The following is a 17004-nucleotide window of genomic DNA, read 5'->3' on the forward strand; positions in this document are numbered from 1 at the left end:
TGCATTAGCAATTGATTGCTCAGCCAGCAGTATTGCACATGCTCTAGTTCTGTGGCCACAAGTGGTTAGCTCAAGGCGGAAACAGTGCAATAAGAGGAGGACCAAACAATGAGGAAACCAGCATTTATTGCATATAGAATGGGATTGGGGATCCTAAATAGCTTTGTAACTCAATTTCCTCAAATCTTTGGGGAGGTTATGATGGCTTGGAACTTAAGCACCTAAAGATGAGTGACAGAACCCTGCAGCCAAAATCTTTCCATTCCTGCCAAAGCACCCAAAGTGATGGGAAGATTTTCCCCATTCATTGTTCATACATAGAAGAGGGAAGACAGCAAATCAGGGGGAATCAAACAATTGCTTTGCTTATCATGGGCTGCACATACAAAACCAAGACAAAACAATTCAACAGCAAGCCCAAAATTTATTAACAGAGGCAAGGTAAGTGTTGCTAATAGGCATAACAAATTTCATATACATATAATTTTTGGTTGACTCAATGAGGGATGATAACATTCAGAAGGAGAATGTTCATTCACCAGACATGAGGTCACTTTGAAATAGAAGTCCTTCCTTCTTTTTATAATTGATATATTCAAACAAACATAAGGGCAGTACTTCTGGCTTTCTAGCCACTGTTGAACAGTAGAAACATCTGTAGTGGGCTTTGATTCTGTCGGTGTGGACAATGTCCACAAATACCCCATATTCACAGCATTCATTATTTGGTCTTATCTATCAATTAAAGTGAATTGATGTACAGTAAGAGACACCAAGGCTCTTGCATATTTAACAGTTATAGAGAAGATATTTCAGTTACCCTATTTCCCTGAAAATAAGACCTCCCTGGATAATAAGCCCTATCGGGCTTTTGAGTGCATGCACTAAAATAAGCACTCCCCCAAAAATAATCCCTCCCTGAAAATATTGCAACACAGCAGCAGCCATGAGGTGACCACGCTCGCCGTGTCCTGCACCTCAAAATAATAAGACCTCCCCCAAAATAAGGCCAAGTGCTGTCCTATTTTAGGGGAAACATGGTAGTGTACTGTAGGTTATCATATATCGGTAAGCTTTTCTAAAGATGGAATTTATAAAATGTTAAAGTGCAGACTGATAGTCTAAAAACAGACTTTTAAAAGTAACTTTAAAGAATTATGACTGTTATTAATATAAATTCCTTGACCTTGAAAAAATTAGTTATGCAGTTGTTTTGGAATGTTAATAATTTCCCCTAAAAACAGCCTCAAATTCATATGAAAGTTCATGGTCATTCTCAATTCTCAAAAATAACCAATATTATATGGGTAGTTTTTACATTTGCCAAATGAGACTTTGGTACTATATCTATCTTTTCATCAGTAGAATACTTTTTTGGAAACTAAACAGAAGTGAGCCAAATTTGGTGTGGAGAAGAGAAATTGGCAAAGGAAAAATCAAGTTCAAATATGGGGAGAATCAACAAATCTGCAGAGGGGAAATGGGGCAGAGCTTGTTGCTGATTCCTTCATTCTAAGCCCCTTCCTTCCTACTCACACGACCCAGAATGGAGCTATTTATTATTAAAAGGTTGGAAGACTTCCAGAAGTTATACCCTAACACTTTCCTTCCTTGTTTGCAAAACACTTGTTTCTAATGCTAACTATTATGATTGCCTCACACTGAGATTTCTTTGAGTTCTTTGAAGTTGAGTTCATTTTCAGAAAAATAACTTGGTGATATGCATCAGTATGCAAGCTTCTCTTATTGCTCGTTTCCTGTTGGCAAACTCTACAAATGATTCGTAAAATACAACAAGCCTACTCAACTCTTGGGAGGTCCTTCTGAATACGTGTACATTTAACCCACATTAAAAGCCATACAAGAATCCCTTATATATGTATTTTGAAAGGCAATTAGTGTATCTAATTATTTTCTAGTCATTTAGCAGTTGATAACTATGTATCTTATTTAATTACCAGTTCAATCCTTAGGATAAAGCACGAATTATGTTCAAATGAAGATTGGTACAGTGATGAAACTGGTGTTAACACATGTATACTAGATACATGCAGTGGTGGGATTCAAATAATTTAACAATCGGTTCTCTGCCCTAATGATTTCTTCCAAAAACCAGTTCACCTAACTGTTCAGAAAGTTTACAACCGGTTCTCCCGAAGTGGTGTGAATTGGCTGAATCTCACCACTGGATACATGCTTAAATATACCCATATAAAATAATAAAGGCTCTTGAATGCATTCCTGTCATCTACATTTTACATATAGCTCATTTAATAATTTGATAAATTATTTATTTAGTCTTTATTATTCCAAAACTGCTGGGCTAACTTGCTTAGTTTAATTTTTCCTGAGTACTCACAATGCATTGAACTACGTCTGAACCCTAATATAAATTTCTTTTATGGTTTAGTGACTCATGCAAACATTTGAAAATGGATTAATTCAATAAATAGCTCATTTCACAATGAGTTAGCAAATTGACAAACACCAACAACATATCAATCTATAATGTATGGGTTAAATGCAATGAATAAATCCTCTTTGTTCATTATGGGATGCACACAGGATGGTATGTCCTGTTCAACAAACAATGAAAAACAAACAGTATATGAACCAAGCTACTGATTCTGGTCTACAGACTTTAAGAAAAAATATGGTTTTAGCTTTACTCTAAAATGTTTCAAATAAAATCTCCCAAGTTCAACAACATATTTTCCTCAGTCATGCACTGTAGATCTGGCAATGAAAAAGGAGTCATCTACCAAGAAGTAAGTATCCCCCAAACATCTAACAAGTACTTTTATCTAATTGAAAAACAAGATATTGTAACTGAACTTTTGTTACAGAGGAAACTGCTCTATTTTGGTGACAATCTTTGATTCCACCTCTTAGTTGCATATGTTTAGCCTCTGATTCATACCATTACAAGGCAGCTGCTTAATTCATGTCCCTAAGTTAAAACTGAGTAAAATTCATAAGGTAATTACCCAACAAAAATTTTGGTGAACATCCTTTTTGTTTGGTTCATTGAATCAAGATCATTATGGAGGGTAAGAATCACACTGCAATCTTTTGCCTCTCTAAATAAAGTGGAAAGATCTATTGATTTTAATAGAACATACTTCCAAGTAGACATACCGGTATATAGAACTTCAACCTTATCTCTTACCATATACAGTATTTTAATCTTATTCTCTTCCTATTAAGTCTTGTATGGAAAATATTCCTTGTTTCTTCATTCCTTGATATTGCTTCAGTAATTTTAAAACTGTTGATTCTTTGCATTTTAAACTTATTTTGAATACTATGTTATTTTAAAATTTAGTCCATGTAATTGCAATATAAAGTTCACATTTTCTAATAATTTGAGTTATTTTTATTCAGCAGTAAAACTCATGCATGTTGTTTTCATAAATACAAAAAAACTGGGAAGAAGATTGGTAAATAAAGAAGACAAATATGGAATACATAGCATAAATTATGTTGATTTGTTAATTTTTATTTTATTTTTATTACTGAACATTTTTAGATTTTACAACTGCAGTAAAAAACAATAGGTATTTTTTTTAAAAAATGTCATCTGTGTACTGTGTGTATATGTAGCTACTGCTAACTGGAGAAAATTCTGGGTATGGAAACAACCATCTAACCAAGTATAACTGGGATTTTGAACAAGAACTATTTTAAGCTTCCTTTCTCCCATATAATTAATCACGGACAGCAAGCTCCTTGTCTTGCAAACTGCCATTTTATTACAGCAGCTTTCAGCTTCTCTATAAATCAATCTAACTAATCTATATTATTATCTAAAAATAACATGCTGCTGTTGCTAGTACTAAATGCCGGATTGGTATACAATAAGGATCCTACATCCATGATTTGATAGCGTGGATAAGGCCCACTTGGCCTGGATAAATGGAATCTGGTAGGGCATAGAGGGAGATGGAGCTTTACATCTTTACACTGGGCTGGTGATGTCCTTTCCCAGTTATCTGGAAGGAGATTTAGATGGGAAAGAACAGACTTTGATCAACCAATGGAGGTTTAGGACCTTCCCCCAGAATGTGAAGACTTCCACTCAAAGGAGATTGTCTCTCCTAGATTTAACTGGTGCACAATTTAGGACTTTTCTTCAATTCCCATCTTCTGATTGAAGGGCAGGTGGCAGCCATGGCTACAGGCCCTTGAAATAAGTCCATTATGTACCTCATTTGCACCTATTTCCTGGATCCACATTTAGATGGTTCCAGTCAGTGGTGAAATTCATTTTTTTTACGGTTCTGTGGGTATGGGTTGGTGGGCGTGGCAGGGGAAGGATACTGCAATATCTCCATTCCCACCCCACTCTGGGGCCAGCCAGAGGTGGTATTTGCCAGTTCTCCAAACTACTCAAAATTTACGCTACCGGTTCTCCAGAACTGTTCCAGTCTGCTAGCCTTCTGCAAATAAATATCTGATGTTTCCACAGCTTTGAGTTATACATCAGTTATGGCCTCTGAGTTATACATCAGTTATGGCAATGGTCACTCAAGCCCTCTTGACCTCTAGATTGAACAATTGTAACATGCTGTACATGGGGCTGCCTTAAAGAGTGTTTGGGAGCTTCAGCTGGTGCAGAATGCAGCAGTGCAAGCAGTTAATGGCAATATGTGACACCACCACTCCATGAACTGCATTGGCTTTCTGCTGGGGGCAATTTCAAATGCTGGTAGTATTTTTAAAGTCCTTTAGGGCTAGAGACTGGGTAACTATGAGACCATCTCTCTCCAATTGTTTTTACCTGTCCCACCTGGTCCAGCAGACAGGGCATGTTCCGGGTGCCATTGGCTGAGGTGTGTCAACTGGCAAGGCTTAAAATGAGGATTCTTTCTGCAGTGATGTCCACCATGTTTAACACCATTCCTCTTGAGATTATGTTAGTCCTGGCCCTGCTTGCCCAGGTGTGCAACAGAACTCATCTCTCAACTTTGTTCAGAGTTATTTTATGAAGCTCAGCTGCCATGTGTTTTTATTTTATATTATGTATTTTATTTATGTTCATCTATTTTATTGTAACCTGTGTAGTCACATATGTGAGACATGTGATTATATAAATTAAATAATTGCCCTTCCAGCTCAATGTTCTGATGAGCTTTTCAGTCATCTATCAGGGATGCTTTAAATTCCTGCAGAGAACAGGATGATAAAACTAAATGCACCTTTACAAATGAACAATTCTATGAGCTAAAAGACAATAACTGCAATCTTAATATTAAAACAGACTCTTGCAGTACATATTTGTCAAAAGCATGGTCTTAATAATCCTTTTGGTCACACAGCAGTGAGACACTTTCAGTGCTTGCTGTATACAAGCACACATTTACAAAGAAACTGCAATTTTTTTCATCCTGCATGTGCTATAAATATTAGGTTGACTCTCAAAAATGTAACTAGTGAAGAGGGAAGAAATGATAGCTAGAATCTATATCACACAAAAGTTAATTTTGTCCTTGCTGCTTAGGTTGAACAAAATGGCTTATAAACTGTTTGAATGTTGTTAAATTCTTCATTAAAGTGAAATTTGACAAAGATAAAATAAAACTGGAAGATATTTTGCATATAACAGCCCACTCCTATCTCAGGAGAAGTCTATGCTGGCTTCTAGTTTCTTCCTGCTTGCAATTCAAGGTGTAGGTAATCACCTTTAAAGTCCTGTATATGGCATAGGGCCAAGCTATCTGCAGGATTGCCTTTCCCTAAGGACACCTATCTGACCTATCAGATCAGATAGAGTAGGCATGCTCCTAGTCCCTTCCCTTAAATATTGCCATCTGATAGGAACTAGGAAGCATGTCTTTTCTGTGAAAACCTTTGCCCTATAAAATACTCTGCCCCTTAAAGTTTGGCAGCCTCTACCCTCCTAGCCTTCCTTAAAGCTTTGAAGACCTGGCTTTTTCCCCTAGTGCTGGAATAAGATGGAATAATTGTATGTTAAAAGGTTGACATGGCTCCAGGTCTTTGTTGTTTTTCTATTATATATGTTGCCTTAATTTTTGATTGAGAGATGCCCAGAAATAGTTAGAAGATGGGTGGGTATGTTATTTATTCTAAATAAATAAATCTCAGGTACAACTTGCAAATTTTCTTTAAAGTGGAATATTCTACAAAATAGGCAAGAAGAAAATGATAAGAAAATCCATCATAGCTAACACAGATCAAACTACCCAGGCAAGGATTTTGAATCTTAGTCCTCATATAGTCCACCTGAAAGGATTCAAAAGTTAATGCTTTAGAGTGTGTGGGGGGGGGAGTGGGGTGCTCAGTCCAGTGCCTAAGAAAATCATTTAAGTAGGTGTTGTATTAGTAGCTCAGTATCAGTGGTGGGTTGCAGGCGGTACGGCCCGGTACGGGCATACCGGAGCCTACCCGGAGCACTGGGTACCATTCCGGTATGGTGCTCCGGATGGCCCACCCGCCCGCCCGCCCAAGCTCCTTACCTGTCCTTTAAGCCTTTGGCGCGTAAGGCGCCTGCGCAACGCTCCGCTGAGCAGCTGGAGCGTCGCAGAGGCTTGCGGAGGTGTTGTAGGCAGGTGCAACGCATGCATGCACGCACCACGTGCATCCATGTGGGTGACGCCGGTCCCGTTCCAACCGTACCGGTTGGAACGGGATCTGGAACCCACCACTGCTCAGTATATGTAGCAGTTTTAGTCACATCGCTCACCTTTTTGATGTGGAATATATTAAATGACAGTAGGAAAACTCTCTAACACATAAGCATGTATTTTTCTCTAAATGGTTCTTAGATATGATCTTCCATTAGTTTTGTTGTTTGCTTTTGCTCTTTTAGCCAAGTAAAAATTTTCCTCAATCTTGTGCTTCTTTAGAAAGCTAAACAGCAACACTTGAAATGATTAAGAGCTGGCCAAAATAGTTATTAATGTCATAGTTTTTGCTTTTTATTTCTTTAGTTATTACACTTTTGAAAAACTGTGTCTTTCGGGCAGCCTGTGAAGATTAAAAAATTCCCAATTATCTTGGGCTTTGAAATATAAATTCTCTCAAGGCTTTTCTATTGTGTAGTTTTAAGCCACATGACTCCTGGCTAAAAACTGGCTGGGAATGAATCCAGCTTAAAAATTGCCTTTCATTTTCAGCCCTTTTCTCTACTCTAGCTACAATGATCACCCACTATTCTCTCTGGACCAGCTGACCAGAGTTGATGATCCCTGATCCTTTATCCCTCCCACCCATGCCGGGAGAGCAAATAACAGTTGCTCTCTTTTCTGTCCTTTCTAGAAGAAAGTTTGTATGCATGCCTTTAAGTGAATCCCCTTCATACCTGTCCAGAGCAGGGGTCAGCAACCTTAAACAATCAAAAAGCCACAAAGGTCCTAACCAGAACCACCACCACCATCCCAGTTCAATTCTGGAGCCAACTGGAAGTCCGGTTCCACCACCATACAGTCTTCTCCTAGCGCGTCATCCTACTTCCTCTACCAGTCCTAACTGAAAGCCCTATCAATTGTGGAGCCGACCGGTGACAGGGAGCCGCAGCAGAGGGATGATAAAGCCACGTGTGGCTCCAGAGCCACGGGTTGCTGACTCCTGGTCTAGAGCATCTACAAATAGACCCATAATAAGCCTTTTATTATTATTTTGGTACAGTACTTGAGCTAAAAGAGGAAGCTGGCAAAACTCTTGTTAATTTCTAGGAAGAAATGAGTGACTCAGCATTCTATTATTTCATGTGTGAACTTGTGCAAAAAGAATCAGAAATTCACTGGTCAAATCAGTTTTGAAGTCTACATGGGATCGTATCCTGCCCCATACATCCTGCCGGCTGATTCGCTCACACAGAGAGGGACTCCTCCGGGTGCTGTCCACTAGGCTGTGCCAGCGGGCGACGCCTAGGGGAAGGGCCTTCTCTGTGATGGGCCCGACCCTCTGGAATGACCTTCACCCCGACATTCGAATGACTACGGATCTCCGCTCCTTCCGTCAGAAACTTAAAACCCACCTATTCCAGCTAGCCGGCTTGGCCTAATTCCACCTATCCCATCTCAGTTCTATTTCTAAATTTTTAAGATTGGTTTTAAGGTCTGTTTTTTAATTTTTATAAATTGTACAGGGGTTGTTTAATTTGATTTTTACTTATGTGTATGATTGTTTGTATGTTTTAAATTTATTCCTGTACACTGCCCCGAGTCCCTCCGGGGAGAGGGGGCGGTCTAGAAATTTAATAAATTATTATTATTATTACATTTCAAGAAATTTGTGATTCAAATCATACTACATTGTACATACAAAGAATAAATAAACTTATCATGTAAATATTACGGCCATGATGGAATACTTCCATTCCTTGACTAAAACAATCTTAAGATTGTTTTTTTTTATCATATCAGTATTAAAGTAATGTTTCTTATTACTGATGCAGTAATTTGAGAATACTGTAAAAAGACTTAAGCTTCCATAGTTTAGTAATAGTTGTTCTTTCCCTTATGGAGTATTTCATGAAAATGGATAAAAATGGACTGGTGATTTCTTAATTTACCATGGCTGTATATGGGAAGAAAGGAACTTATGTAATTACATAATGTATGAGGGAAAGTGATATCGTCTATAACTGCTGTAAAGAAGATTGGAAATCCCTTCTTTAAGTATGCTTTTCTTTTTCTCTTTTTCTTTGCTCTGTTGTTTTCAACACTTTTTATCTTTCCTATTCTTCTAATTTTTTTCCCTGTTTATCTTTATTTTTTAAATAAGAATTATGTAAGAAAATAATATCACATGATCTTTCCATGTACCAGCAAAATGGTCCTATTGAACTGGGGGGGGGGGTTGGGGGCTGGGTGAGTAGTTTTTTCAAGGCAATAAATAAAAAAAACATCAGAAATATCTCTATTTTGTCTAGCCTTGTTAAATCTATCAGCCCAAGCCTCTAGTTTGCCTTTCCTAAGGGATCAGAGATTAAAACTGAAAAAGGAATGGATTAGGAAGAAACTAAATCTAATTAGAATAGAAGCATTCCTATTTACAAGACAACAAACAGGAGGAAAGAAGGACAGAGATTAAGATAGAAGTAGGCTGCCATCTGATAAGAACTTTCTAGGGACAGATTAAGCTAGGTAAAATTAGCCACCAACGCAAGCAAAATGGATTGACTGCTATGCTAAACAAGGATATGTCAGAGGCAATTACACTGAGTTTCACGTTGAGAAGGGCAGAGAAAAGTGGGAAGAGAAAGAACATCATTTGTACAGTAGTCTTCAAGTCTTACTTCACTGCTATTGCCTACATTGATTTGCTCATCATAGGATTACTTTTTCCAAGAACTGAGAACAATTTTATTAAAAGAATCACTTTGGACATTTCTTGAGTAAGGTAAGATTGTAAAGAATTTTTTGTTTAAGACATTGAAGGGATAAAATCCAAACATAAATAGGTAGGCAAGTGATGGGGTGGAGAAGATGTTCAGTCAGTTACTACTGGATGTCTTATAGTGATTTGAACTCCTAAATAATTTATTTTAAAGTATATAAACAAAGTGTAGTCTGTTTTGATGAAAGCCACCTAGAAACAGATTCATTGATTTATAATAAGACAAGGTCATTGTAGAGAAATCATTGATGTTTCTGGTTTTGTTAGGAAATGATTGTTATATGACTTGAGAATGTGAGAACCTTTTGTTAAGGATGAAGAGTTTTTTCTTACCCACTGTTTTTCATGTGAAGGCAAGCAAAAAAAGTTCACTTTAATTGTTCTCATTTTTTGCTTTCTTTAAACAGCATGTTCGCATACAAAGAAAAAATTGTGTAGATCTTGAGATCAGTTTGTGCTTATACAACTGGCCCTATAAAGGCAGTCAGGAAATCAGGAGTTTAACTAAATTTTTGGTTCTGCAATAAATGTCACAGTCAGCCTGGTTAATGATTTCTCGTCATCCTCCTGTTTGCAAAAATTACCTATTCCTTAAATCAGGAATGGGTTCTTAAAGCAAAATACAATATATAACTAAAATTGCTAGTCCAATATACAACAATGATTCAATATCTATTTACTCACACATATATGCATATGTATTTACACTCATACTACTTTTAACGGGACTTCCAAAGTAAATACAATATTACTTCCTGATTAAATCCCCACTGAATTCAATATAACTTTTTTCTGAGTGAACTAAGCTTAGAATTTTATACAAATGATATGTCTATCGGCAAAATTTAATAGCAGATATGGCTCTTAGGCGTATAGTTATAGGAGATGTAAACCTAAATTGTATTATGACACAGCATATATTTCATCAATACAATTAAATATACAAATGGGTATGGAGATTATATGTTGCAATAAATTCTCTCACTTGACAATTGCTAGAATAGCTGTTTTGTCCAAGTGTGACACTCTTCTTCTGCCACTTCTACATGTCAGTAATAATAAGAATCAAAAGAACAAAAAATAAACAAAAATATTACATGGCTAGTACATTAAAAAATAGCAGGCGAACCAGATAATAACAAGACCTGGTTATGGTTTAGAGTAGGAAAGTTGAAGAAAGAGAAAAAGGGGCTAATTCTGGTGGAAATAGAATGACTGTGGCAAAAGAAAGCAAAGGCAGTAATAGTAATAGGCACTTTGGGTGCAATCCCAAAACAGCTGGAGCACTATTTGAATACCATTGGCACTGACAAAATAACCACTGGTCCATTGTAAAAGGCAATTGGAAAAACTTATATTCTGCCACAATGCCTTTAGCACCATATAACATCAGCATCTGCCTAGCTCAAGCCCTTGAAAAGGACTTGATAGTTTGCCAAATTCAACCTAAAACATCTGGCTGATTGTGTGATGATCCAATAATACGTTATTAAATATATGTGCAAACAAATTCCCACCAAATGAAAGACATAGCTACTAAGATGTGCCCCTGTGGTTTTGTAGATGTAATTTTTATTTCTGAATATTCTCAGTGCTCTCGATGATTTTAAAAAAAACTGATCATGTGAAAAGAACTCAAGACTGTATTAAGAATATACTGTTATGGTCTGATAATAATCATTCATTTAAAAAAATAGCACTCCCACTCATATCTCTATGAGTACATACAAAGAACAAATAAAAAGTATAGAAATCAAAATACTTATAAGGAGCAGAAATTAGCAGCATGTGACCTTCCATATATGAGAGAGAAAAAGTCAAAGACAAGCACTTTTCTTGGTGGCACTTGATAATACATAGTATTAAGACCATTAGCAACATACTGTTGTCCTAAGGAACTTTGGTCTTATTCTGATGTGAAATAAAAGAATCAGATATGGAGGAGGAGGAAGTGGAGGGGATTAAATTCATGTAAGCATAAAATCTATAGATTGCAAAGGAACAGATTGTTATCTGAGCTAAAGAAAAGAACTCTGATTAGTACATTTATTTGTATTTAGTAAATAGACTTCTATAAATTTACTGAAGATAATTTAAACCCATTGCAACATTATTTCATGAGAGTGTTTTTAAATATTAAAAAAATAAATTGGAGATTAAAAAGATAGACATAACTTCTCTTTTTCTATGACCACATTAATCATCATGGCATATTAACTGCTCTAAAATTTTGTCCATTTTCTAATTCATTCATTCAGTCATTTTATCACTGATAAAGAAGAAATAAGGATTTATACATGAAACAACACAAAAAGGAAAGCCAGATCCTCTGTTTCAAGTGGGTGGGAGGAAAGAGAAGACTAGCCTTATGTAACAGTATTAATTAGTCTATCTAGCTTGAAGTGTATAATGACTCTGTACTAGTTAGAATTTTCAATCTTTGTGGCATCAAATGTTATATAAGACCCTCTCTTCTCCAACTTTATTAACCGCATTATTTTCTCTTTTAGAAAGGAGAATCTTAAAAAGCCAAGTATCTCACTGTAACTCAAGATGTCTGATAATGCAGCAGCTGCTAACCTCAATGCAAAAGACTCAACAGGGCCAACTACCCCACGCAAGGGTCCTCCTAAATTCAAGCAAAGGCAAACAAGACAATTCAAGAGCAAGCCTCCTAAGAAAGGCGTAAAAGGGTAGGCATTATTATCCAGAAATCAAATGATTACATATCTGAAGATTCTGCAACAGCCTTCTCCAACTTGTTCCTTCTAGAAGACTTAAATTGTGGCTTTCTTAATTTTCTTAACTCTCAACTGGTCTAGTCATTGGCTTTTTGAAAGACTTCTTGTGTCAGGGCTGTCTGATATCTTAATAATGCCCAATTACACTTACTAGAGTATAAGTATTTAGTAATTACAATTACTAAAGGCATGACCCTAATATTCCCCATTCTCCATTATAAATGATCCTGTACATACCGCCTTAGAAGTAAGGTTTTTGAGTCGTGGAACTTTCAGATAAATATGAATAGCAGTAAAAGTTCGCATTCTTGGTGGGAGGGGGAATATGCATGTAAATTAATATGTTTGTATGAGAATGTGTGGGTGTGTATTCTTCCTTCATTTATTGCTGCCTTTAATTTTCTTCTTCGCTTTCCTTGTGTTAATTCTCATTTTTAAATATATATAGATAATACATAGAAATACTATATTTCAAATCATAGCATACGTTGCAAGTGCTACAACTATCTTGGTGTAATCTTAATGATGTGCAAGGGAATAAGCCTCATGATACATAATGGTGTTTATTTCTGAGCATACATACATAGGATTGTATTGTAAATGGAATTGGTAAGTGTCCTGTACTTGGTAAGAGCTGGTCAACATAGTACCCCTTTCAGAACTAAAGATATAAAATTAGTTCAGTTTCTTGGACTGCTTATAAAATAGAATGATGAAATTTTCTGAATTATCAAATTGAATAACTACTGTACTTGCTAAAACCAGTACCACTAGGACTATTGGCTTACATGTTAAATGTGTACATATATAATTATATTTAAATGGGACATTTTTCTATGTTTAATTGTTTTATATTTTAGGCCTTAGGTAAGGCACCTGTGATATGTGCATAGACATCTATGTTAATAAAGTCAATCAGGGTGGCATGATGACAGAAATATTTTCAAAGGGCTGCAAGAATTGTGTTTATTTGCTTTGGTCTTTGTTTCTTTTTAATTGAAATAGCATTTCCTCTTCTGTTCTCTTATTTCCTAAGGCAGCCAACGTGAACACTGAAAATGCATTAAATATTAAGGAGTCTTTAATGCCTCTATCCTAAACAATTAGCATGTAACTTATTTCAAGAAATAGCTTACATCTTAATTTATATTGTCCTTCTATTTGTCCAGACAGTCTATATTTTAGATCAGAACACTAAATGGCAAAACATGATAATTCAAATGTAATATGCTACTGAAAGCCACATTCAAGTCCAATAGTTGAAAGAGTTCTGACATATTAATTTTTTGTCATTCTGTTATTGGGTTAAGAAAAAAGTATTGGGGTGTGTGTGTGTGTGTGTGTGAAAATCTACGAAAACAAACATATATATTCATTCAATATATTCACGGGTGTAGATATGCTGGTCTTGTTGTATTCGGGTCTTTTCCCGTGTAAGATTGATCTTATATATATAATTTTCTCCCTCCCTCCCTCTCATTCATCTTCTTCCTCTACTTTCTTTGTCCAAAGTTTTGGAGATGATATTCCAGGAATGGAAGGACTTGGAACAGGTAAATAATATAGGAAAAATGTGTTATTAAATATTCTGACCATTTAATACAGAGAATAATATTATGACTTGATTCATTTACCTAATTAATCTCTTACATATAATCAGTAAATTTTGCACCAGGCAGCTTTATGATAAATTGACCAGTTGGTTGGTGCAGGTCACTGTATAGGGCAGAAACAAACTGGCAGTTTGATCAATCCTTTATCATTGTACGTGCCACATATTTGAAAAGTCTCTGATTTAAAAACAGTATTTGACTCAATTCTTGTTTATGCCATTATCAGCACATATATGGAGTACTGCAGTGCAGTGTACATAGATTGCTTTTCCAGTCAGAAGATACAAAATGTTGTAGTCTGTTTCCTATAGGTACTGATGCCCAATAGCCTATTAAATTTGTGCTTAAGGCCTAGACTGGATGCCAATAAGCTTCTGAATGAAATTTAAAACACTAGTTTTGCCATATTTAACCTTCTAAATTTGGCATCAATGCATTTGCAGCATCATTTTCTTAAGAATCTATCCACACAATATAATCTAAATTATTAAGGATTTTGTTAAATTTCATGTTCTTCATGGACTTCATGTTCTTCAATATACCTCCAATTCTTTATTTCATTTGAAATCTAGACTAGCCTTTCTAGAATCATACATGTAGTTCACTTATTTCAAATTCTGGCTACAGTGTTTTAATTGATGGTCTCCTTAATTCCTCTGGGGAGCTTTCCATTATTCTAGAAGCTACTGAATATGATCTAATATATTATGAAATCACAGTGCATAATTTCATCGCACATAGTTTTGAAAGCATTAAAATGTAACCAAGTATCTATACCACAGTTTACCTGAAAGTACAACACTCAGCTATTAAGGAGGTGATCGATCTGGAAGACTTTTTATTTCAGCCAATTATAACCTGTGTTTGCCTTACTGGCAAGCTTTTTGTTTGACCAGGTTAATGTTCTCAGTCCATATTAATGGAAGCGAAATAAAATAAAAGCCCAATGAAAGTTTGTTCATCCATGCTTGCTAGGAAAAACTGAGACCTTTATGTGTGTATCCTAAATGGCCTGGTAGTGCACAAAGTTAATGATACTCCTTTATTTAATAATTTGGTAGGCCAGAAAAAGAGAACACTTGTTTTACTGCATTTGTCTGTGGAAAAAACCTGGGAGCTATATCAGTTGTTACAAATAAATAAATAAATTATTATAATTCTATATATCACTAAGAGCTGATTATTTGTGCCATATTTGGTATACTATTTCATGAGACATATAGTTATATAAGATTCAAGTACAATGCAAAAACTGGCATAATTCACTAGAGCTGGACTTATGACTCTAACAGAATATCTGCATACTACAAAAAGATTTTGATAGGATTCAGAATTGCCTTTAGCTATTTTTCCTAATTGCCTTCTTTTGTGAGGCACCATAAACAAAACAAAAAAAGAAATAGCTACAAAAATAAAATAAATGTAATTGGCAAATAATTTATAATGGTTTTAAAAATGAAACTTCAGACCAGAAATGGAACAAAGTAGCCATCAATTCTTAATCTAACTAATAGCATGCATTAGATTAAGGGCTGCTTCCTTGCATTTCATATCCTCCATTTTCTGTGTAAATGTACACTTTAAAGTCACTTTAGAAATGTCTTCCAAAAGAATAGCTACATTCTTCTTGAATGCCATTATTGTTTCTCACAACATTGTTTAGTTTTCCTTGTTCCTTTTTTTGTTTAGAAAGTTATAGATCCTCGGAGCACAATTTTAAGACTGTCATTTTCTGATTTCACAATATTGAGTAAAAGACAGTGATAATTCACGAATTTATATTCATTTATTCATAGCAATCTTTCAAGAACTATCATTTCAGTAGCCAACTATTTTAGTTAGATTTAAATTAAGTCTCTTACTGATCTTTCAGTAAGACAAACAACAATTTGTTTTAGTAAGTAAATCAGCTTAGAGCAATTTTTGCTTTATTATATAATACTCCATTTTATTTTTATTTTTTTGAAGTTATGCTGCTTTAGTCAGACTATAATAATGAAGTTAACTACATTTTAAGAAAAACTGTTAATGTGAGATGTTTTTGCATGAAGTTTCAACTCACAGATATATTTCTTACATGACCTTGTTATAGTTTGATCAGTTGCAGAAAATTCTTTGTCTCATTTGCAGATATCACTGTGATCTGCCCCTGGGAAGCTTTCAGCCATCTGGAACTTCATGAATTGGCACAGTTTGGAATAATATAATCACCCAAAATTACTGCTTGGCTCTGACGGCATCTGAAGCTCTTATCTTTGTTACATACAATTCTCATTTTCATCCTTCCATCTAAAATATTAACATTTTACACAGCAGATGGTTTTGTAAATAAGGGTCAGCAATGTGTAACTTTGGTCTTGGATTCATTTTTCAGAAAATTATGAAAGTCTGCTGAAGTATTTAGCTGGTTAATCAGTTAAGAACCTTGAAAGCTTCTGTTTCCTATGAAATAGCTTGCATTTTTTTGTAAAATAAAATTGTTAATATAGAATTTTGTAATCTAGAATTCCTCAAGCATGGATTCATATTTCCTAATTTTGTACATTTTGTGTTCTGGGTATATATAAAATGAGGGTTCTCAAATGAATTAATGGTTTTCTCTACTTTTTGATTCCAAAATAGGATGAATTCTCAGTAAAAACTAAGCATCTTTCAAAAATATTGAGTTTTCCAATAAAGACTATAACTTTCATAGCTGTTTTTATGAATAATGTTTCTTCCAATACTTGATTTTAGAGAGAAAATCTTTTTGCCCTATCAGTAGTGATGACCACATAAGTTACCTTACTTTACCACACCTATTCAGCATGGTTATGGGTTTTCCTCCCTTATACAGCTCAAGAAAACTTTTATTGTGAACCAGCTAAGCTGTGTAGTATATACAGTAGATTCCAATGGTTTCAGGTTTTTTTATTGGTGCTTCCAGACACAGCATTTACTCTCAAACGGCTGATTATATTCACATGTTTTGGTGGATCTAATCTATTGTTTTTAACTCTCCAATATTTGTATGTCTTCTTCCATCTTTTTCATTGCCAGAATATGTCATTAAAAAAAGGAAAAGCAGAACAGTGATACAGTGCCTTTTTATTGATAGTATAAGATCTATCCATTTGGACACTCCAATTATTTATGGAAGCACAATTATTACCCACTGTTTCCTCTAGCTTATCTTTGATATCTCATAGCTGCTTATATTGTTATTGCTGTTGCTCATCTACTCCACTTTACCCTTGCTATAGTGGTACACAATTCCAGTAAATATTACTATTTATCTGATAATGATT

The 17004-nt window shown here is 35.3% G+C and overlaps 1 protein-coding gene across 1 annotated transcript; it reads left to right on the forward strand.

Annotated features, from left to right (window-relative positions):
* The first annotated feature begins 9244 nt into the window (after positions 1-9244).
* Positions 9245-16742, forward strand: PDE6H (phosphodiesterase 6H). Its single transcript, XM_081956745.1, has 4 exons — positions 9245-9366; positions 11874-12056; positions 13617-13657; positions 15848-16742. Exons 2-4 carry the CDS (start codon positions 11917-11919, stop codon positions 15922-15924), a joined length of 258 nt encoding a protein of 85 aa, XP_081812871.1. The 5' UTR covers positions 9245-9366; positions 11874-11916; the 3' UTR covers positions 15925-16742.
* The last annotated feature ends 262 nt before the right edge of the window (positions 16743-17004 follow it).

This window comes from Natrix helvetica (assembly GCF_964273705.1).
Source record: "Natrix helvetica genome assembly, chromosome: 6".
Taxonomy (NCBI): domain Eukaryota; kingdom Metazoa; phylum Chordata; class Lepidosauria; order Squamata; family Natricidae; genus Natrix; species Natrix helvetica.